Source organism: Coffea arabica, chromosome 6e (assembly GCF_036785885.1).
Source record: "Coffea arabica cultivar ET-39 chromosome 6e, Coffea Arabica ET-39 HiFi, whole genome shotgun sequence".
In the NCBI taxonomy this organism is placed as follows: domain Eukaryota; kingdom Viridiplantae; phylum Streptophyta; class Magnoliopsida; order Gentianales; family Rubiaceae; genus Coffea; species Coffea arabica.
Genome location: NC_092321.1, coordinates 57,486,343 through 57,510,173, shown reverse-complemented (window position 1 = coordinate 57,510,173; position 23,831 = coordinate 57,486,343). Strand labels below are relative to the sequence as shown.

General features: G+C 36.4%; 1 protein-coding gene across 1 annotated transcript; it reads left to right on the top strand.

Annotated features, from left to right (window-relative positions):
* The first annotated feature begins 4,862 nt into the window (after positions 1–4,862).
* On the top strand, positions 4,863–7,848 carry LOC140009960 (uncharacterized). The gene is made up of 3 exons (XM_072056311.1): positions 4,863–4,957; positions 5,003–5,072; positions 7,603–7,848. The coding sequence occupies exons 1-3, from the start codon at positions 4,863–4,865 to the stop codon at positions 7,846–7,848; spliced, it is 411 nt and encodes a 136-aa protein (XP_071912412.1).
* The last annotated feature ends 15,983 nt before the right edge of the window (positions 7,849–23,831 follow it).

Below are 23,831 nucleotides of genomic sequence, written 5' to 3'. Positions count from 1 at the left end.
GAAGAACTACCCAAACCGGAGCCAGAGAAGATTCCCTAAGCACATGAAACTCCCTTGTCCATCTAAACACACGCATCGGATATTTACCCAGTTGCCAAATCCCTCGCATCCAAATTCTGTTGAAGTCAGCTTCAGCCATGCACTTAATGAGAACATGCCTATAATCCATCAATCCAATAGAAACATGATCCTTCAGGTTTAAAGAAGCAAAAAACTTTCGAATATCTTCCAAAGAAGGTCGGCCGTGTGAAAATTTTCCCACCAAAGCCCATTGAAACGGCGCTGCAAGTTTGTCTGCATCTGCTTTAGAAAAAACTACCGCAGCTTCTCCCTTGTAGACAGAAGCCTGCTGAATGTGGATAGGAGATATTGCCGGCTGAGAAAATAATTGAGAGAAAGATTTTTTTTTGGTAGGTGATAATCCTTGCCCCTCAGCCGACGGCTGAAGGGCAGCCATGAACTAGTTAAGAAATTAGAGAGAATAAGAATAGAGAGAAGGAATATTGGTTGTCCTTATGACTTTCTTTTTTTTTTTTCATCAGACTTGTATTTTAGCATCCAATTCTTTAGCAGATTTTTTTGGTGTTTATCAGAGTCCAATAATCACATGTACTCATAACAATTTGAAATCCCAGAATGGCCCTCATACTTCGACAGAGGTAGTCCATTTATATTTAAATGAATACAAGACAGATGGTAACAGAAACACATGAATACTGATTAAATAATCACTGAGCAGTGATGTTTCAATGATAACACAGACATGACCGTACGTTATTGGCAACTGACTGACATAGGAACAACAACTATTGGCGGCACATACGCAATTCTAGTGAATTGTTGGCCTTTATTTCATTACAAAGTACGGTGCAAATTGTAGCAAATAGTAGGCTTTCAACAATTGTAGACACAGTAGCAAGCATAATGACGTTGATGACCCTGGCCAGTCCAAATACATTCTCCGGAGTAAGCATGTTCTTTAGATTTGCAATAACTGTAGCACCGGTTAGGGTAACATGTCCCTGAATAGTGCTCGGCAGGCCTCTTGCAAAATTTAGCTTCAGCCATTGGCATCTCTGCATGAAACAAAGCAAAAGAGAAAGCAAAATATGTAGAGTTAGTCCAAATATATGATGGATCGAGCTCGTCCATATAGGGGATAAGTGTTTGTTAATATTATAGGGTATGGATTCTCTATGTCATTTTTTGTGTCAATCTCTATCTCATTTTCTACTTTTATGCCACATGTATTGTTACTTGCAACACTACACATGTATATTTGCAGTCTATTCACATGTGACGAGAAATTAAAAAATGCGGGAGAAAATTCAAGAGTAGAATACAGGGCTAAACTTTGAGCAAAAACATTTATTGAAAAGCATATAGCGCATATGTAATACAAATTAATTGGTAAAATTTTGATTGTGAGTGTACATATGCATGATACATACGTATAACTTTTCTAATTCATTGCTAGTGACAGCCATTTCTATTTGAGAGGTAGAGACAAATAATTAAAACTTTGGGAATGTACAAATATACGCCATTCTGTGCATGTGTTCACCATTTAAGACTATAGAAGTGTAAACTCTCTCACTAAAGATTAGCTACAACTTACTATTGGGTACGAGGAGGAGGAAGCAGATGAGCAGGGCAAAGAAGGTTGCGCAGCTAAATTGAGATTTAGCCATCTCCGATATCTTATGTTAGCTATGCTTGTGACAAAACAAGTAAATGATGATAGCTATTTATAGCAAGAGATGGTGCAATTTTCCAAAACCTAATCGGTAGTTGTGTTGAAACTTCTTATCGCTGAATTGTTAAGAGAAAGCGACAAGTCTCAAAGAATTAAGACAAAGTCTAAGTCAGAATTAGCTTACAGAAGGAGTTTAAAAAAAGCATCAACAACATTACAAGATTTGAAAATTTTAAGTCCAGCAATTTCTAACTTCTTTTAGTAGAAAAGGTAACGAGCATTAGCGTAATGTCACGAAGCTAAAGTCTTTAGCAGCTATGCTATGTAGAAGTGTAGAACTATAAACTCATCTAGTTGCTGGATTGTTAGTTACATCATTTTCCATGTACAATCGACGGATGCAAAAGCTCACCATTATGTCACCTACAAAATCTGTGCCTCGAGGATTAATAGTTAAAAAAAAAAAAAAACCTGTGCCTTGAGAAGAATAATGCATAAATGAAAACTCATTGTCTACAAGAAAAAGTTCTGTATGATGAATTTTCTGCTTCATCTTCTTTTCCATTTTTCATTTCGGTACATCAACTTAGAATGTAGAAGCCACGAGGCAGAAAGGATGGCAGCAATGGAATGCTGATAATCGAGGTATTGTATGCATGATACATATACACTTTGCATATATATATATATATATATATATATATATATATATGTATATATACACACACACACACATGGTCCAAATTTTATGCTCAGGATTGATACTGATACTTTAGCCCTATATCCCTCAAGTTTTCAATGCACGTTCTTGTGCTTTATTTTCTGCCAACCAAAGATTAGCTAGTAAAGGACGATGGCGTTCAATTTTTTGGATTTTTTTTTGAGTTCATCGAGTAATTGTTTACATCTCATAGCATTATTTTCTCATACCTATGATCTATTTCAGTTTCCTGGACTATTTACATCATCAGAAGCAAGACATATTTAATTCACTACAAACTGCTTTTCGACTCAGACAGTTGTTGCCAAAAGGAGGAAGCCAAGGAGGATGGCAAAGAAAGTTGTGTAGCTAAATTGAGATTTTACCACGTCCAATATTTGTATTTCACAAACTTGTGGAATTAAGAAAAAAAAGCCAACGATAACCATTTATAGCAGAAGATATATAGCGAGCTGTTCAAATAATTTGAACCATTCTTGTCGTGGAAGATCAAAGAAGGGGAAATATACGAATAGAATAAGATGCTAGATAAGAAGTTTAGTAAGCATCACTTATCCACGGACACAATTAGTAACATTACCACCAGTACAAAATTTGAATAGATCAAAAGCCAGCATATTTTCCTACTGTTTTAATAAGATATATTGATTTAGGATTATTATACGTTAATATGTGAAATCTTGTTGCAAGTTGGCTATACAGTGGCATAGTTACCTCAAATTGTAGTGAGGATGTTGATAAATCATTTTCTTCTTCGATTCATGCATGAAGGAAACCAAGTTATCTCACCTAAAATATGTTATGTCTTGTAGAATGTCAGTTGAGTACAGAAACAAACATTCGTTTGTGTAAAGTAAATAAAAAATAGTTTGGATAATGGATACCCATTGGCAATTGATAAAAGCGGGCTCAGGTGCTAGTTTATTGGAAAAGTATAGTTAATTTGGAAAAGCATCACAATTTTTTTCTTTTTTTATCTGCAAAAATATCTAACCTACTCCTACTCCTACTCCTACTCCTACTCTATTATGAGGAGTTTAAAGAGATTTGTGTGGGAGTTAGGAGCGTGAAGAACCAAACTAGACAAGTACACTGTTGCACTTTCTGAATTTTTTGAAAACAAGAAGTACTATACTTCTTGTGTGATATACTAAACGGGGTTTGAGCTCCTAACCTAGTGCATAGGAGACTTTTAAAGGGTCTTTTCCTGACAATCGGAAAGTATCCCAATTCAGAGGTATAATAAATATGATGTATGCATTTACTTAATAACTCAGGTATGATTTGAATGCTTTAACGAGTGCCGAATGAAAAATTCAATAATCAATTGCTCTGTTTGATGACAAAATTATGAAATATTAAGGCTGTAACATGAGAGAGTTTTCGAACCTACACCCAAACTTGAAAATAAAGTGGCTGACTCTTAATTCTCATAAATTTATCGAACCGAAGGACAACATTGGGCTGAACCAATTTTGGAGCCTTGAGTCTATATAGAGACATTAAATCCCAATTTGTCACTCAAAGACACTTGAGCAGCTATATGACCTTTAACGGATGAAAGTACTTAAAGTTCTACTAATAACCAACAGCAACCATCTCTTCGACATGCCAAGACACATACTTACAAACTTTCTACTTGAATATTCAAAGAAATGACAAGATTTATTTGTTCAGTTAAAAGACTCTTTGGGATTTCGCTAAGGTTTGTTTGGACAAAGAAAATTTGCAAGATTTATTTCAGATTTTGGCTTGCATCATACACACAATTCCCAATCACCTTTTTATCTCACATACATCACATCACAAAAAGTTTCGCTAAAATCCAAATAAACATTGACATTTGGCCACTCAAGCAACAAGTACTACTCAAGAATATCCGTACAACATATGAATAAGTCAGCTATTGTTGCTTTCTCATTACACAAACACGGGATTGAATTCTTTACAAAAATTAATTTAGATTCCACGTCATTAATTTTGGTGGAGATTAATTAATTTCTTAAGTGTTCTTTTCATTAATTCATAAGTCAGCTATTGTCATTTCAGGACTTTTTTTTTTTCCTTCATTGGATAGAATATGATATCAGCTTAGGTTGAAATAAGGAATTCAGCCTGGCCATAACAATTTCAATAATTTCATAAAGACCCATATCTACACGGAATATAAATGTGGGGAAGATTGCGTGTGTGTGTCTATATATATATATATATAGAAAATGCAAAACCAACGTTATTAAGAAGTTAGCCGGAAATCATACAGCACAATTTATTTGACAAAGTCAGGGGAGAATTCCAAAAAGATTCAGTTAGATTGGTAGATTTAGCGTAGTTTGCTAAAGTATGTGTAATCTTACAAAATTTCTACTTGAGTATTCAAAGAAATGACAAGATTTATTTGTCCGTGAAATTAACTGGAGAAACAATCAAGTCTGGCATTAATTGATGGCGTCTCTTTCATTTGTTGGTGACTTGGTCATTGTCATTGGCAGCTTGTCCTTCCCAAGTTGGGCCATTCAACGTAGATCAGCTTTGCAGAGGTAGGTACGGCTTTGTAGTGGGATTTAATTTCTTTTCTTGTTCAGTCAAAAGACTCATTGGGATTTTGTTAATAACATTGAGTTGAGGGATCCGTTGTGGCCACTGAAGCAACAAGTACTACTCCAGAATATCCGTACAACATATGAAAGTCAGCAATTGTTGTTTTCTCGTTACACAGACACAGGATTAAATTCTTTACAAAAATTAGTTTAGATTTCACATCTTTAATTTTGGCGGAGATTAATTAATTTCATAAGCGTTATTTTCATTAATTCATAAGTCTCCTATTGTCATTTTCAGGATTTTTCTTTCCTTCATTGGATAGGATATGATATCAGCTTAGGTTCAAATTAGGAATTCAGCCTGGCCATAACAATTTCAATAATTTCATAAAGTCCCACGTATATATATAATGAAAACAATGGATATTACTGCTCAATCTTACCCACATATATATTACGTCAAGACATGGGACTTTATGAAATTATTGAAATTTTTATGGCCAGGCTGAATTCATATATATATATATATATACATGTACATGTATATGTATTTGTATATAGAAAACGTGAAACCAATGAGTTTGTTTGAATAGGAGGTTCTTTGATATATTTTTTTAAAATAATTACTGTAACACTTTTTCTGATATAATATATGTTAGATAAAAAGGTGGGTTGGAAATTGTGTTCATGATGTAAGTAGAAAAAAATTTGAAATTTTTTTTGCAAATATTCCTATCCAAACAAGTTATTAATAAGTTAGCTGGGAATCATACAACACAATTTAATTTATTTGACAAAGCCGGGAGGAATTCCAAAGAGATTCAGTTAGATTGGTAGATTTAGCGTAGTTTGCAACCTTATTTGCTTATGTAGGTATCCATTGAACATCAATATGAATTTTTTCTAACAAAACCAATCGGACACCTTCAAAGCTACCTATTGTTATGAGCTGAAATTCACTTGTGATTAGCATATTTTTAGTGAGTAATTTTAGAATCAAAACTTTATGGGGTCATTTAAGATGTTTCATCTTTTATTCCCAATATAGAAATTTTTCCTGACCGCTTTTACTGTTTTAGCATTCATGCTTCTTTTAGCCTATGCTTGTTTGCATTAAATTTTGCAAAAGTTAATCATTGAATGTCATTATAGAGAAAAAAAATCAGAATCAATTAAAGTTAACTCATAGGTATATTCACGATTTTGACCTTTTTAAAAAAAAAAAATCTAAAATCTAGATGTAAAAGAAAATGAGAACAGCCCCTATAACAAAGTTAATATAACCTTCTAATTATAGAATAATTATACCTATTTATGGCTTTGATTAATTTTAATTTGTATAGCATGTGGCCATAATTATTATTCCTTTACATTTTCACAATTTCCAATTTAAAAAAATTTTACGCTTGGGAGACTTTAATAGTTGTGTGGTGGATTTAAAGTGGGGGCCCATGCCCCCCACCCCCCCCCCCCCCCCAAAAAGTCCTACAAACTCACTCTTTGAAAAATTATGAATTTTTATAATGTGTTCCACTAGTTTTAAAATTACTTGTTGCCCTATTGATATCAAACAATGGAAAACAAATAAAGTACATGGTCTTCGGTTTTCTATTTAACTAAACAAAAGGAAGCTTTTTGAAAAATATACAATAAAAAGGTAAATAAAATAGTAGTAAACTAGTAAAATAACTGAGCAACTATTACTTTTATCCTCCCTCCATCCTTTTCTAGTGTCATGTTTTCACCTTTTGGATAATCCAAACAAAGAATCATCTTTTCAAAATCAACACAACTTCTCAAGCTTCCATTTTACCATTTGAAAAAAAAAATACTTTTTGCGTGCCACTAGACTCATAGAATTTAAATGTGAGGACCATGTTTAAGGTTCATCCAAAATCATCACATTCAAACTTAATAATTACATTTTTTTTCTTAAAAAGTTTGAATTCCAAAAAACAAAAAATCTCAAATTATGGCACATAGGGAGTGCAAGATTTTCATGGCCAATTTTTATATTTCAATTACTGTTTATTTTTTGTTTGTCATCAAGAATATTGGTTGTCCTTATGACTTTCTTTTTTTTTCATCAGACTTGTTTTTTAGCATCCAATTCTTTAGCAGATTGCCAGTTACATCATTTTCCATGTACTATCGGCGGATGCAAAAGCTCACCATTATGTCACCTGCAAAATCTGTGCCTCGAGGATTAATAGTTAAAAAAAAATTGTGCCTTGACAAGAATAATGCATAAATGAAAGTTCATTGTCTACAAGAAAAAGTTTTGTATGATTAATTTTCTTCTTCTTCTTCTTTTCCATTTTTCATTTTGGTACATCAACTTAGAATGTAGAAGCCACAAGGCAGAAAGGATGGCAACAATGGAATGCTGATAATCGAGGTATTGTATGCATGATATATATACACTTTGCATATATATATATATATATAAACGATGGTGTTTTGGAGAGGGTTCAGTAGATTTCTGGGTTGACAGATGGTTACAAGATGATCCTTTGTGTCAACTTTATTGTCGGCAGGACTCTCCTCAATTCCTTGTGGCAGAATTCTTTATTGGGGACAAATGGAATGAGGCAAAACTTAGGCTTTGATTATTGCAACCTATAGTGTTGCAAGTTTTACAGGTACAGTTTGATCCGTCTAAGAAGGACTCCATGGTATGGTCTCCTTCTGCTAATGGGCTTTTTTCCGTTTCCACTGCTTGGGAGACTGTCAGGAAAAGGAAAAATATCTCTCTGGTCTCCGGGTTGATTTGGAACGCCATTGTCCCTATTAAATTGTCTTTCTTTGTGTGGAGGTTGCTTCATAATCTTTTGCCTTTAGAGGAGAATTTACAGCAAAAGCGATTCAAGTCAGTAGAGGGAAGATAGAAGAAGGGGAAAAAGAGGGAGAAATAAGGAAGAACTCAGAGGAAGAAGAGAGAAAAGACAATGAGGGAGTCTGAGATATTATTGAGAGAAGAATTTTGTAACAATCAATCTGATGATTCCTCCGATTGCAGATGTAATTCTTATACAAATCCTAGCTTCTAACTCAAGTAACAGATTACTAGCAGTTAACTAACTTTCCCGCCCAATTTCTTCATTCTGTTCGGACCATGCTTGGCCACGTGATTCCTCCATGTGCCCCCCATTTCTCTTGCTACCTTCCCTGCTGACTCTTTCTGGTAGTTTGTTTAATAGCTCCATTGAATCCAGGCCATAACAATGCCTCCCCCTTAAACACAATCCTAGTCTCTAGGATTGATTAATTTGGAAAGTAGGAAATTGAGCATGAATGAATGACCAATCTTCCCAGGTTGCCTCCTCGGGTTCCATGTTTTCCCACTACACCAGCACCTGTTCGACCTCTTGTCCCTTCCTAAAAATTGTCCTCTAGTCCAGAACTGCTGAGGGAACAAGACCAAACTCACCATCATCATTCAGGGTAGGCAAGGTAGTGTTGATTTGAGCCCCCTTAGGTGACTTTTTGAGCAGGGAGACATGGAAAACAGGATGTATGGCTGATCCTGCTGGTAACTTCAACCTATAAGCTACAGTCCCCATCTTTTGCTCTACCTGATAAGGCCCATAGTACTTAGCTTGCTAGTTTTATATTCCTTCTTACAGCCACAGAAGTTTGTCTGTAAGGCTGAAGCTTCAAGTAAGCCCATTCTCCTACTTCAAATTCCCTGTCACTCCTCCCTTTATCTACCATTTGTTTCATCCTATTCTGAGCCTTCAACAGGTTCTCCTTGAGCAAGGAGTTCCAGCCCACTCGTTCTTGTGCCCAATCCTCCACAGCAGCTATTAATGTGCTATCAGGCCTCAGGTTCATCTGAATAGGCTTGTAACCATACAAGGCCTGAAAGGGAGACATTTGCAAACTATTATGATGGTTAGTGTTGTACCACCACTCTGCTGCAGGGAGCCATTTCCTCCATTTCCCTGGTTGATACATATATATACTTCTCAGGTAGTTTTCCACACACCTATTCACCCTTTCAATTTGCCCATCAGACTAAGGGTGATATGCAGATGAAAGATTTAGTTCTCTGCCTAGCATTTTGAAGAGTTCTTGCCAGAACAAACTAGTAAAGGCCTTATCTCAATCAGAGACAATGACTTTGTTTGGATAAGAATTTATTTGGATGATTTATTTGATCCAGTTACTGTAGCACTTTTTGTGATGTGATGTATGTGAGATAAAAAGGTGATTGGGAATTGTGTGTATGATACAAGCAAAACAAAATCTGAAATTTTTATTCCAAATTCTTGTTGTCCAAACAAACTCAATGTGTGTTGGTAGGCCATGCAACCTAAAAATTTGATCAAAGAATGCCTTTGCTACACTTTTAGCAGTGTAGTGAGAGGTCATTGGAATAAAATGGGCATACTTAGTAAATCTGTCCACCACCACATAGATCACATTACAGCCAAAGGACTTGGGTAACCCCTCAATGAAATCCATAGAAATTTGTTGCCACGCTTGGTCAGGTATGGCCAGTGGCTGCAGCAAACTTGGATAGGGGCAATTTTCATTTTTACTCCTCTTGCAGACCTTACAGCTCTATACATATTGCTCTATTTCCTTCTTCATTCCAGGCCAGTATAGATAACTCCTAATCCTCTGATAAGTACCATGATTCCCAGAGTGTCCCCTAAGACAACAATCTTGAAAACAGAAGATCAGCCTTTGCCTTAATCTAGAATTGACTCCTACCCACACCCTTCCCTTGAATCTTAGAATCCCTTGGTTATAAGAGTAATTTGGTAATGCATCAGCTCCCATAGCCAACTTCAGCAGAACTTCCGTGGCCATCTCATCACCATTGTAGCTCTCAGCTACCATTGTCAACCACTGAGGCTTGATGGTAGTGATAGTATGCACAGACGTTTTTGCTGTATTCTCCAATTCACCCCTTCTTGATAAGGCATCAGCAACCACATTATCCTTCCCCCTTTTGTATTGAATCTCATAGTCCATCCCTATAAGTTTAACCAGCCATTTTTGTTGAAGAGAAGTGTTAATTTTTTGATCCAACAAGTATTTGAGGCTTTCATGATCAGTCTTTATAATGAAATAGTGTCCCATCAAGTAATGTTTCCATTTGTGAAATGCAGTGATGAGTGATAGAAGTTCCTTCTCATAGGTAGATCTGGCCTAATTATTCTGTCCCAGTACTTGACTGTAGTAGGCTATTGGCCTCTCTTGTTGCATTAGAACAGCACCAATGGCTATCTGACTGGCATCAGTTTCCAACAGGAATGGCTTTGAGAAGTCAGGTAATGCCAACACTAGTGCTGCACTTATTGCCAGCTTCAATTGTTGAAATGTAGATTCTGCAGCAGTACTCCATGCAAATTGATCCTTTTTAGCAATTCAGTAAGAGGCTTAGCAATCTCCCCATACCCCTTAACAAACCTCCTATAGTAACCTGTCAAGCCCAAGAATCCTCTAAGAGCCTTTACATAGGTGGGAGTTGGCCAGTACAGCATTGCTTCCATCTTGGATGGATCAGTTTTTAGCCCTTCACTAGTAATTATATGTCCCAGATATTCTACTTGGTTTTGACCAAAAGAGCATTTTGACATCTTTGCATATAGGGAGTGTTTTCTCAGGGTGTTCAAAACTATGGATGAGTGGTAAAGATGAGTCTTGTAGTCTAGACTATAGATTAAAATGTCATAAAAAAACACGAGAACAAATTTTCTGATATAAGGCTCAAAGACTGAGTTCATGAGGGCTTGAAAGGTAGCTGGGGCGTTTGTTAGACCAAATGGCATTACTAGGTACTCATATAGACCAGAATGAGTTCTAAAAGCAGTTTTATGGATGTCATCAGGTTTCATTCTGATTTGGTGATAGCCTGATCTTAGATCAATTTTAGAAAAGATTCTGGCTCCATGTATCTCATCCGATAAATCATCTATAATAGGGATTGGAAATTTATCTTTAACAGTGAGGTTGTTCAATTGCCTATAGTCAATACAAAGCCTCCAGCTCCCATCTTTCTTTTTCACTAAAAGAGCAGGTGATGCAAAGGGGCTATGGCTAACTTGTATAAGCCAGAGTTCAACATATCTTTCACTTGCCTGTCAATCTCATTTTTTTGTATATGGGGGTACCTGTAGGGAGGAATTTTGAAAGGTTGGGGATCCGATTTAAGAGGGATTTGGTGATCATGGCATCTGTTTAGGGGGAGGGTGTTTGGGTTTGCAATGACATCATCATACTTGGCCAACAGCTCAGTAAGAGAATCTGGTTCAGAAATTACCTGTGAGTTGTGAATCTTCACCATACAGGATTGCTGCAATGCCTTCCTGATCTTATGTCTGACATACTTGTGAGCTAAGGGACCTTGCTGCATCCTTACGTTTGAATTGTTGGAGTCTCCTTTTAGCACCACTTGCTCCCCTCCTTTTTCAAAAGACAGGTTCAACTTCTTGAAATCAAAAGTAATGGGACTATAGGACTTCATCCAATCGACTCCAAGGATCAGATCATAAGGCTCTAGGTCCAATACAAATACATCATATGCAAATCTATGGCCCTGCATGTTCCACTGCATCCCTGGAATCCACTAGTCACATGTCAACTCCTTGCCATTAGCTATCTTGACCTTGAAGGGCCTGTGGTTCTATACAGTTTCTGGGTATTGCTGAGCCACAGTCCTCTTGATAAAACAATTAATACTTCCCCCATCGAACAGGATTGTCAAGTGATGGTTCTTATACTCCCCTTGCATTTTGATGATGCTTGAGGATAATTCCCCTGACATTGCATGCAAGGTTAGCATCACATCATGCTCTTGCCGGTTCCCCATGTATTCAATAACTTCCTCCTCTTTTGCTGTGTGATTTTCCTCGCCTTTTTCCTCCTCTCCTACTATCATCATGTGGATCCCCTTGCTTTTACAATTGTGTCCTAGACTAAATCTTTCCCTACACCTGAAACATAGGTTGTGATCCTTCCTGTACTGGAATTCAGTGGGAGAGATTTTCTTGAAAACTTGCTGTGAATTGGACTTCCTGCTGAGATCTATTGGTGATATTCCAGCTTGTCTTACTCCCGAATCCTGAGCTCCATTCCCCTTCCTGTTAAGACCAAATGAGGTTGAGTGCAAGGTATTCTTGAGTATAGGCCTACTGGACTTGTGGACCAGCTCCAAGTGGTGTTCCTGCCATCTGGCCATCTCAAAGGCAGATTGTAGACTGTCTGGCCTGTGCATCTTCAAGGCAGATTTAATTTCCCCCTTTAACCCACTTAGGAAACTAGCAATGTAGTAGGATTCAATCACTTCTGGCATCTGGATCATTACAATAGACCTCAATTCCTCAAACTTCTCCTGATAAGCCAAAACAGAGGAGGTTTGATTTAGTTTGCTGAACTCTTCCACTGCATCAGCCTCTCCCATAGTGCTGAATCTCCCACACACTTCTGATCCAAAATCCTTCCATTGGACTATTCCTCTATCTTTTTTGAAATTCTGATACCAGAGATCTGCCTTTCCTTCTAAGTGCAGTTCCACAAGGTCTATCTGCTGATCCTTAGAAGTGCGAAATAATTGGAAGAATTTTTCACACTTCCTGACCTACTCCCTGGAATTGTGGCCATCAAATCTGGGGAAATCTAACCTAGGAACCCCCATGGCCTAGTGTTGTCCCTCTCCTCTAGAGGAACTACCAAATTCACCATGTCTAGTATTCGGAATTCCAGTATTTCGATTGTTAGGAGTCCTTTCTGCAGAGCCATTAGGATTTCCCAAAATTCCCTTGTCACCTTGCAAACTTCTCAAGATCGAGCTGATCTGATTACTCACAAAATTTTTCAGCTCTGTGCTATTGGCTTCCAGTAAGGACCGCATCTCACTTTGATTAACTTCCAGTTTTTCCTCCATGGCTTGCTTGTCTGCTACCATGGAGTCGAGGACCGCTTGAATTTTGGCATCTTGTTTACTGGGCTGCTCCTTAAAGCTTTTCATGCGAGTTCTTTCTACCATGCTGGACTGTGGAGTGAACTTGCAATCCAAGGACCGCAAGATCTGATACCACTGTTGAAGATTGAATCGAGAAACTGAACTATATTAGTAGAGGGAAGATAGAAGAAGGGGAAAAGGGGGAGAAATGAGGAGAACTCAGAGGAAGAAGAGAGAAAAGACAATGAGGGAGTCTGAGATATTATTGAGAGAAGAATTTTGTAACAATCAATCTGATGATTCCTCCTATTGCAGATGTAATTCTTATACAAATCCTAGCTTCTAACTCAAGTAACAGATTACTAGTAGTTAACAAACTTTCTCGCCCAATTTCTTCATTCTGTTAGGACCATGCTTGGCCACGTGATTCCTCCATGTGCCCCCCATTTCTCTTGCTACCTTCCCTGCTGACTCTTTCTGGTAGTTTGTTTAATAGCTCTATTGAATCCAGGCCATAACATGTATGCTGTCAATCAAGTACTAAATCAGCACTTCATGTCTTCCTTGATGGCCCTGTAGCCATTGCTATTTGGGACCATTTTTTCAACATTTTTGGTCCGAAAAAACTGAAATTCTCTTGTGTTTCGGCTTTGCTGCTTCACTGGTTTCTTTCGTTGCCCAAGCTTAACAGGAATCACATACGAGTTGCTCTTCCGATTATAATTCTTTCGTTTATTTGGAAAGGACGCAATGCAGCGAGGTTTTAAGGGGTAAATCACTTAGCTGCTCAAGTCATCTGGAGATAGAGATTTTCTTAAATCGACTTGGTACAGCAGAGGTATTCAAAAATTCTTCTTTCCAAGGAGATACAGACATTATATGGACATCTTTAGCTCATTCATCTACAATTTTGCATCAGCATGTTGCCGTATCTTGGGGTAGACCATCTCCGGGTTCTCTAAAGCTTAATACAGATGCAAGTGTTGTGCAAAATGTGGCCGTTGCGGGTGGGCTGGTTAGGAATCATCAAGGGGAGGTAACTTTTACTTTTTACAAGGAATTTGGTGGCGTGAACGTCTTGACGGCAGAGAGTCTTTCCCTTTTATTTGGTTTGATTTTGTGTGTACAAAAGGCATGTTTGGTTTTGCTGTGGAAGTCGATTCGGCGGTGTTGGTGAAGTTGATTCTATCGAATTCTCGGGCCAAATGGCCACTACGCAATACACTGCATCATATCAGGAAAATAATATCTCAAGCTTCAGTTGGGATTTCGCATGTCTTTGGAAAGGCGAATAGTGCTTGAAATTGGGGTCACACAGAAAAAATGCAATCAAGAATAAAAGGAAGCAAGTTTTCACAACTATGACATATTTTCATATTTCGGCTATATCTTGAGTTACAATAATCAAATTGAGGAGATTGTTATACCATTTGAAGCTAAGATATAGATCCACATTTGGTATGAAGACATCGAAATCCAGTTCAGTCATTTTCATTGTCAAAATGTCGAAATACAGAAGTTCATTTTCATGGTCAAAAGCTGAAACAAAGCCCTGACTAGTTGAGGGTATTTTGGTTATTTCTCAATCCACAGAGCTCCAAATTGGATGATTCTTGATGCATTGGAAAGCTAACTCAAAGATCTATAACGTTCATGGAGCTAGTTCAGCCTCTAACATCGAGAAAATATCAGTTGAAATTGGATAAAAAATAGAGCAAGTAAATCCAAGTTCAAATCTGTACTAGATCCGACCTCGGATAAACTTCTGCAATCAGAGGCTACATCCGAGGGGAGGATCCGAGCTCGGATCTCTATGTTACAGGCCTCGGATCCTAATGTTCAGTGAAGATGAAAACGAAGAAAAATGAGATCCGAGGGGTATTTTGAGCGATCTGGGCCTCGGATCACCAATTTCGGCCCTGCAACTTGTGCTCTATTCACACAAGCTTTTTGACCAATTTATCTGCAAGAAATCCGGCTGAAACTGAGCAAGCAAGTATAGAGAATTTAAGAAGCATCTTTTGATGATTCCAAAAGGCAATTTACATCAACTTTAACAACTCACTATGAGCTTGAATTCCTCTATAAATAGAAGCCTTGGAGAACATTTTCAGAATTTTGGAAGGCTAGAGAAACTCACCAAAAATGTAGCTTTTACTAGATTTTCCTTAGTTCATTAGTAAGAGTAGTATAGTATAGGTAGTGTAGTTTTTCCTTCTTGTATTTGTAACTAAATTTGGATGAAGATTGGGAGAGCAAAGATGGAGAGTTAGAGCTCATGTGACAAGGGTGACTTCTCTCTTATCACTTTCTCTTTTGTATTTGAGTTCATATTTATCTATAGTACAAGTTTGGATTTATGTTTTTATATGTGTTTCTAAAGTTTATGCCTAGAGTTATGGTTGAACTTGCTATATCTTGTTAGTGATGTTTATTTAGTTATGTGATGATATTATTTTGAGCAAGTTATTTATCACTTTTGCTTTTCTAATCATGATTAACCGGCCATTAATTGTGATTATCTAAAGGTGTTAAGTTTGCAATGAGAATTGGAATTTAACACTAGTTCAAGGAAGTGATAAATCTAGGGAGTACACTCACGAGAGTAGAGGTGCACCTATGTGGCTTTAGTGACTTATTTCATGTAATTTAATACAAGAAATGAGCTTGTAGTTAATTTCATAACCACGAGAGTAGGTATGATTTAGTTATAAGTATAGTGGATCACTACGAGAGTAGGTTTCATATACATTAGGAAATTATGCCATAACTAGCCAAGATAATAGCATTCACTTAACCGGTAATTTCATTTGCAAAAGTAGTAAGGAATTCCATACCTCTATGAGCTTTCTAGTGTTATTTTCATTACTTTTATATTGATAGTAGTCTAGATAATAAAGGAGTTCGAAAAATGCCGGTAATTGCAATCTTCCTTGTGTGATCGACCCTTAATACCCTATACTCGCTCAAGATTTATATACTTGCGATAAATCGCGTGTGGGGTATTTAGGAATTTATAAATATAAAACTTGATTGTGGATGAGTAAACTGTATATGTATACCCCACGCACGTCAACAAGAACTTCCATCTTCAGTTAAAGCCATTGTAGCTTTAGACTCAATGTCATTTTTCAATTTTAGGACACAATTTGTAAGGGAGTAAGTACTCCTTATTTAATATTCATCGTTTGCTTCTTGAGGTAAGGTTTGGTCCCTCTCTGGAATATTGTATTTTTCTCTTCCTTTTTTAATAAAATTGGGGATGGTTTTTGTGGAAAAAAATATATATAATATATATATATATATACACACACATGGTCCAAATTTTATGCTCAGGATTGATACTGATACTTTAGCCCTATATCCCTCAAGTTTTCAATGCACGTTCTTGTGCTTTATTTTCTGCCAACCAAGACCAGCTTGTAAAGGAAGATGGAGTACAATTTTTTAGATTTTTTTTTTCTGAGTTCATCAACTAATTGTTGACATCTCATAGCATTATTTTCTCATACCCATGATCTATTTCAGTTTCCTTGACTATTTACATCATCAGAAGCAAGGCATATTTAATTCACTACAGACTGCGTTTCGGCTCAGACAGTTGTTGCCAAAAGGAGGAAGCCAAGGAGGCTAGCAAATAAAGTTGTGTAGCTAAGTTGAGATTTTACCACGTCCAATATTTGTATTTCATAAAATTCTGGAATTTCAAAAAAAAAAAAAAGCCAACGATAACCTGATACGTTGACATTTGAATCATTCTGCGGCATTTGTTTAATAATTCTTTCATCGGCTAACCTATTGCGTGCACTCTACGAATCTATTCCTAAGCAATTGAAGATAAAATATTGAGAAGCATATCTGTTGATTCTTTCTTTCTCCAAAAATAAAAGATTCTTTCTGCCTTTCTTTCTTATTTTAAAACACATCATAAAATTTCGTGAATGAAATTTGTATTAATGGATAAATTTACACAGATATAACAATCTGAAAACCAAGAGACACCGTATACTTGAAAAATTAATGAAATTTTCACTGTAAAATTTTAATAATATCTATGAATCTCTCCACCCGCTCTAAAATTTTCACTGGAATGCTGTTCATATGTACCAATTCTTGGATGGAGTAAATTGTTGTGAGAAGTTTGTAATTTCCCAACTTGGGCCATTCAACATAGATCAGCTTTACAGAGGTAGGTACGGCTTTGTAGTGGGATTTAATTTCTTTTCTTGTTCAGTCAAACGACTCTTTGGGATTTTGTTAATAACAATATTGACTTATGGCCGCTCAAGCAACAAGTACTATTCAAGAATATCCGTACAACAAATGAATAAGCCAGCTATTGTTGTTTTCTCATTACACAAACACATGATTGAATTCTTTACAAAAATTAATTTAGATTTCACACGTCATTAATTTTGGTGGAGATTAATTAATTTCATAAGTGTTCTTATCATTAATTCATAAGTCTGCTATTGTCATTTTCAGGATTTGTTTTCCTTCATTGGATAGGATATGATATCAGGGTAGGTTCAAAATAGGAATTCAGCCTGGCCATAACAATTTCAATAATTTCATAAAGTCCCACATCTACACGGAATATATATGTGGGGAAGATTGCGTGTGTGTGTGTGTATATATATAATGCAAAACCAACATTATTAATAAATTAGATGGAAATCATACAGCACAATTTATTTGACCAAGTCCAGGGTAATTACAAAAAGATTCAGTTAGATTGGTAGATTTAGTGCAGTTTGCTAAAGTATGTGTAACCTTATTTGCTTCTCTAGGAATCCATTGAACATCAACATGAATTTGTTCTAATAAAACCAATCGCACATCTTCAATGTTACCTATTGTTACGAGCTGATATTCACTTGAGATAAGCGTATTTTTAGTGAGTAATTTAGAATCAAAACTTTATGGAGTCAGTTAAGATGTTTCAAAAAACAAAAAACCTCAAATATGGCACATAGGGAGTGCAAGATTTTCAAGGTCAATTTTTATATTTCAATTAGTGATTATTTTTTGTTTTTCATGGAAAATATTGGTTGTGCTTATGAATTTCTTTCTTTTTTCATTCGACTTGTTTTTTAGCTTCCACTTCTTTACCAGATATTTTTTGGTGTTTATCAGAGTCCAATTTGCTGCAAAACATATTTCACTGCAAGATTAATTAACTTAGTGACACCATATGAATACAATTAATGTAGAAGAGATAAAAATAAAAGTGATTTAAGTGCAAATAGTATTTTTCTGGTTGGATAAGGCCTTTATCTAATACTGATACAGTCTTAGATGAATAAATGCAGTTCACATGTTGTGAGAACTTGAAAATTTTCACATTTTACAGGCATTATTTTATTTTTTTGCCTACATTTTTATTACTTTCCTTTAAAATATTACATTTTCTATATATTTTATAAGTAAGTACAGTTTTAAATCATTTTTCTGATATAAGTTAGTGTACGTTAAATTTGAAGTGTATTAATAGCGTGGGACCCGCTAGTGCGCTTAGTACAATAAAATTTTTGGCGATTAATTGAATTTTTGTATTAAGAGATATTATTTTACAAGGTGCTAGGAAACAATTAGAGGTTAGCTAGATAGATTAACCATTGGAAGAAAGAGGATAAGCTTGAACCATTAAAAGTGCCATGTGTCGTGACCTGATTGGATGTAGACTTGACCAACTTTTTTTCACCTTTACTAAATACAAAATTTGACCAAGATCATCTTCATTTTTTGCTTGAGCTGGCCGAACCTCTAAGAGGAAGAAACAAGAGAAACTTTTCAACCTCAACTTCAATCCCTTGCTTCAATCTTGATTTCCAACCATTGAAATTGTAGATTACTCCATCAAAGTTGCTTACTAATGAGGATTAAAGCTTCTAGTGGAGGGATTTGTGAAAGGAAAACCCTAAGTTATCATCTTTCTTGAGGTGTCAAGGTACTTTGCTTACAAACTTCCTCTTTCTTCATGCTAATGTCAAATTAGTGGTTTTTGGGTGGCTAAATATGCTATTTTATGGAAGATTTTGTGGTTTGAGGTAGAGTTAGTTAAATTTCAGATTTTATTGGTGATTTTTCTGATTTTATATGATAGTTATTGGTTGGCCATGAATGATGGCTTGATATGGTGTAAAATGAAGTATTTATATGTTAGTTGTGGTTGCTTGCAGAAAATTTCAGTTTTGTGTGGAAATTTCAGTTTTAGGGTTCCAATCTGCCCTGTTCTGACCGGCTTTATTCGTGCATATTAGAGGCTGAATCAGGCTTAGGTTAAAACATGAAAGTTGTAGAAAATGGTGTTAACTATCTGCCTACAAAATTTCAGCTCACTCCGAGCACTGTAGCATGTGAAATGACTGAAATACCCTTGACTGCCCATGAACCCTATTTCGCAGACAGATTTCTATTTTCGTGGGGATTTCCATTTTTGACCATGAAAATGAATGATTTGGCTTTGGAGGTCTTCATAAGAAATGTAGGTATATGTTTTGGTTTCGAAACCCCATAAGATTCATTTCAATCCGATAAGTGTAGTTTCAGTTGTGCTTATTGTGCCGAAAGGTGTATTTTATAGTCTATGATGTGTATGAGGTTGATTTGAGATGAATTGGCGTTGCTTGTAGGATGGAAAAGTAAGGAAATGTAGGGGATATACTGTCCAAATTTTGGGAGTGTTGGATTTCTTCGAGTTTGGTTTGGTTTGGGATATATATAAGAAGGCTTTTGGGGTTGTTCGAGCCCTCGGTCTTCATGTTACCTTTTCATCCCAAAATCATGTTTTGCACACTTGCATGAGTAATTATTTGGTGAGGTCTACGACTTGTAGTCGAGGCTCATTTGTGCATTTTATTTACTAGATTTGTGGATGTGGAACCATAATTGTTTACCTTGGTTATTCTAGGGTTTCTTGGTCATTAGAGCCCTACTTTGGTTGAAACTTTTATCCTTGCTTTAACTGGTGAGTGTACCACTCCCCTGAATTATTGCTAAACTGGTTATCTGTACTGGTAAATTGCTATTTGAATGTCTTTCCCGACTGTTTATTTTCTATGAAACGAGTGTGTACTTTATCACACTCGTTCTCTGGCCTGTGTGGCCTGTTTCCTGTATATACTTGACTCTGTTACCTGTGCCTGTTATAATGTCGTTTGGAAGTGTATCCAACGATCTTCCTGTTAAATTTGAGCTCAACCTCATGGGGAGTGAATTGAATCGAACCAGCAAGGGCTTGGTTAAGGAAATTGACAATCCATGGGTGCCTGTTCCTGGGGAATGTATGGGTGTTGGAGACTCTGGATTTCCGGTATACTCGAGTATTACCATTCCTGGTCTTGTTTGGCGTTCGGGCCCGGTAAGGGGTATGTTTGGTGATGGGGATTTTGGCGTAAGCGGGGTCTACGGACATGTGTGTTTCATTAAATGTTGACGGAGGGTCAACGAGGTTGGATTAAGTATTGCAACGGGAATTTGGCTCCTGAGAGCCACCTGTATCCTTTAATTTGTGGTGTTCATTCATTTCTATTATTTGACGTGTATACGTGCTCTAAAAGTGATTTCTTATGATTTCTATTGTTTATACTTTTGGTACCTCATTGAGCTTCTAACTCATCCCGTTCCGTTATCCTTGTTTTCCTTACAGGGAGCAATCTTTTGGAACTTCGATGTTTTGAAGAATGAGTTGAGCTAGTATAAATACTCTTTTGTATAGCTCCTCGGGAGTTGGAAAACCCTAAATGTACCTTGATCCAAATTTTTCCCTTTTGATTTGTAAATTACAAACGTATGTATATAAAACTGTTTAATCATGTTCATGCATTTTTTTTGGTTTGAAAATGTTATTCTCTAGAGTTATATAATGTTATCCGTATTCGATTGGGGTCTGGCCGGATTGTAACGTGGTAGTCACTGTTCATCCGCGGCTTGTTTTCGTTCTTCGTTTCGTTTCATTTAACGGTCGTTGTAGCGCTCGAGCACTGTATTATCTTTTGGAACAAGTTTTTCAGGATGTGATTAGCTTAGTAGTCCTGGCGGCACTTCCATTTCGTTTTGATTTTTTTGTGGGACCGTTGTACCAAAGATTGATTATATCTCTTAGTTCGGCTCAACTGGGTTCTAAATGTTTATCTTCTCGAAGTTCCTTTGAGCGGTTGGTAGGGTTTACGTTTGTTTCCGATCCGTAGTCCCGGCGAGAGTTGGGCAAGCGGTCCGCCGAACCCTTTGGTTCGCCTTAGGGTGAGTTGGGGTTGTCACACATGTAATCAAAGTATCAAACATTTTTTATTCATGCAAATGACCAATTTCACTTTTTCCCTTTTTGTGTTGAAACGAACTATTTATAACTAGAGTACTGTAGAATAAAAGGTACCTTTTAGAGGTACTCTCCCCGCTTTCTTGCCATATAATATTTTCACTATTTTGCAATTCCGAAATTGAAGTAACAATCTCAAAATAGACATGTAACATCTGTTTTGTTTCAATTTTGCATTTTCAAAAACTTAAATAAATTTATCTAATGCCACCTCATTCAAAAATAATGGACTAAGACAGGTATAGTTAAGACTTTTGTGTGGTTGTATGGATATTATACTTCTTAAATAATTTAATATACAATCATAGAATATATGAACTTTTATATAAGTATAACTTGACTTGTAATGTTGGAAGAAGTATAACAACAGCACCATACGTACGCTATTCTATCCTAGTTTATTGGGAAGAGGGAGCCTAAAGAGATTTTTATTAAGGGTTATTAGGTGTACAAACATTGCTAGACCAAATGGGTGATTTGACACCATTTTTAAATTTTTTTCGCACTACAAGTGGGATTTGAACCCTCACCTATAGTTCAAGAAGGGACTTAAGTCCCTCCATGATGGCTACTGAGCTAAGCTCCGTGGTTATACAATTCTAGTGAATTGTTAGCCTTTATTTCATTACAAAGTACGGTGCAAATTGTAGCAAACAGTAGGCTTTCAACATTTGTAGCTACAGTAGAAAGCAAGATAACGATGATGATGACGGCCAGTCCAAATACATTATCCGGAGTAAGCATGCTCTCTAAACTTGCAATATTTGTGGCATCCTTCAGAGTAACATTTCCCTGACCAGAACTTGCTGTTAAGATCCAAACGCAGAATAAAAAACTATTGAAATATCAAGTACACAACAATTTAATGAGGCACAAGCCACAAACATGAAAGATAAACAACACATAATATTTAACGTGGTTGAACTCCACCGTTAAACCTACATCCATGGAGAGAAACCCGTTCTTTATTATGAGAGGAAAATCTTATACAAGAATACAATTTGAACCAAAATCCAACCTTGTATACCATCTCTCATCTTTCAAAAATCCTCTCTCGCACCCCATGTATAAGGCTACATGATGCCCTTGTGTCTCCTGTGTAGTATGCTAACCCACCTATTTATAGATAAAATTATTTGGTCAAACCCAAATAACAATAGGAAACCAATTCTAATTCCTAAACTTGTATAGAATAGGAAATAACTTCTAATCCTAAATTAAATAGAATATTTCTTGACTACTACTTCAAGTAACTAAAACCAATTAGGAAACTAGTTACTTCCACACAAAACAAGAATTCTACCTAAAAGAAATTAAGCCAATTTCCTAACAAATCTCCACCTTGGCGAAAATTTCTTTTAGTAACCATTTGCCTTCAACTACCAAATAATATGGTACCGAATTACACACCCAAATCAATACAGTCCTGACACTAAATTGATTCAATCGGCAAATGAATATGTGTAGTTACCTCGAGTCCAACCTCCAGTTGACTCGTGAAAAGGTGTTTCAATTTACCATCTCCCTTTGCAGGATTTCTTGTCACCATCACTTGCAATCTGGGATTCTCTTTTGTGAACTCTAACCGTAACCATTGAGGTAATCAAGTGGTAAAATCACCATACTTCTTCTCATTCTCAGGACTGTCTCGCCATGTGTGGTTTCCAAAACTTCATCTAAAACGAAAAACTCATAACTGTCAGAGTCTTCTGGCGTATGGAAATTAGATCTCCTTGTTTCTTTGGGACACGTGCCATACCACCAAAAAAAATATATAACCAAAATCTAAAAATGACCGGGATAAAATATCAACTGTTGGAGGTGTGAAAAAGTCTCCAACGGTTCACGTCCAAAATCAACATTGGACTCCACATTTTTCCTTGACCCTTCAATCACTTGCCTAGATTCACCGTCAAGTATCTTCATGCTTTTCGACTTCCTATCCTTCACCATCAATGCTTTTTTCCAAGTCATTGAAACAAGGATATCATTCATTAAATTATTCAATTAGTAACAGCTACCAATCCACTTGAACTTAATAATTAACTAAGATCCAACCACGAACTTTGCTCTATTGCCTAGTCTTGCAACCAGGCTCTAATACCACTTGTTAAGATCCAAGCACAGAATAAACAACTATTGAAATATCAAGTACACAACAATTTAATGAGGCACAAGCCACAAACATGAAAAATAAATGACACATAATATTTATCGTGGTTCGGCTCCACCATTGAGCCTACATCCACGGAGAGAAACCCGTTTTTTATTATGAGAGGAAAACCTTATACAAGAATACAATTTGAACCCAAATCCAACCCTTGTATACCATCTTGCATCTCTCAAAAACCCTCTCTCATACCTCATGTATAAAGTTACATGATGCCCTTGTGTCTCCTGTGTAATATGCCAACCTACCTATTAATAGATAACATTATTTGGCCAAACCCAAATAACAATAGGAAACCAATTCTAATTCCTAGACTTGTATAGAATAGGAAATAACTTCTAATCCTAAATTAAATAGAATATTCCTTGGCTACTACTTCAAGTAACTAAAACCAATTAGAAAACTAGTTACTTCCACAAAAAACAAGATTTCTACCTAAAAGAAATTAAGCAAATTTCCTAACACT

Excerpts from the sequence above, each read along its gene's own strand:
- LOC140009960 (XM_072056311.1), top strand. The coding sequence starts at position 4,863 with ATGGCGTCTCTTTCATTTGTTGGTGACTTGGTCATTGTCATTGGCAGC. Across the intron at positions 4,958-5,002 it reads CGTAGATCAGCTTTGCAGAG|TCAAAAGACTCATTGGGATT; the intron begins GTAGGTACGGCT and ends TTTCTTGTTCAG. Across the intron at positions 5,073-7,602 it reads TGTGGCCACTGAAGCAACAA|GTACAGTTTGATCCGTCTAA; the intron begins GTACTACTCCAG and ends CAAGTTTTACAG.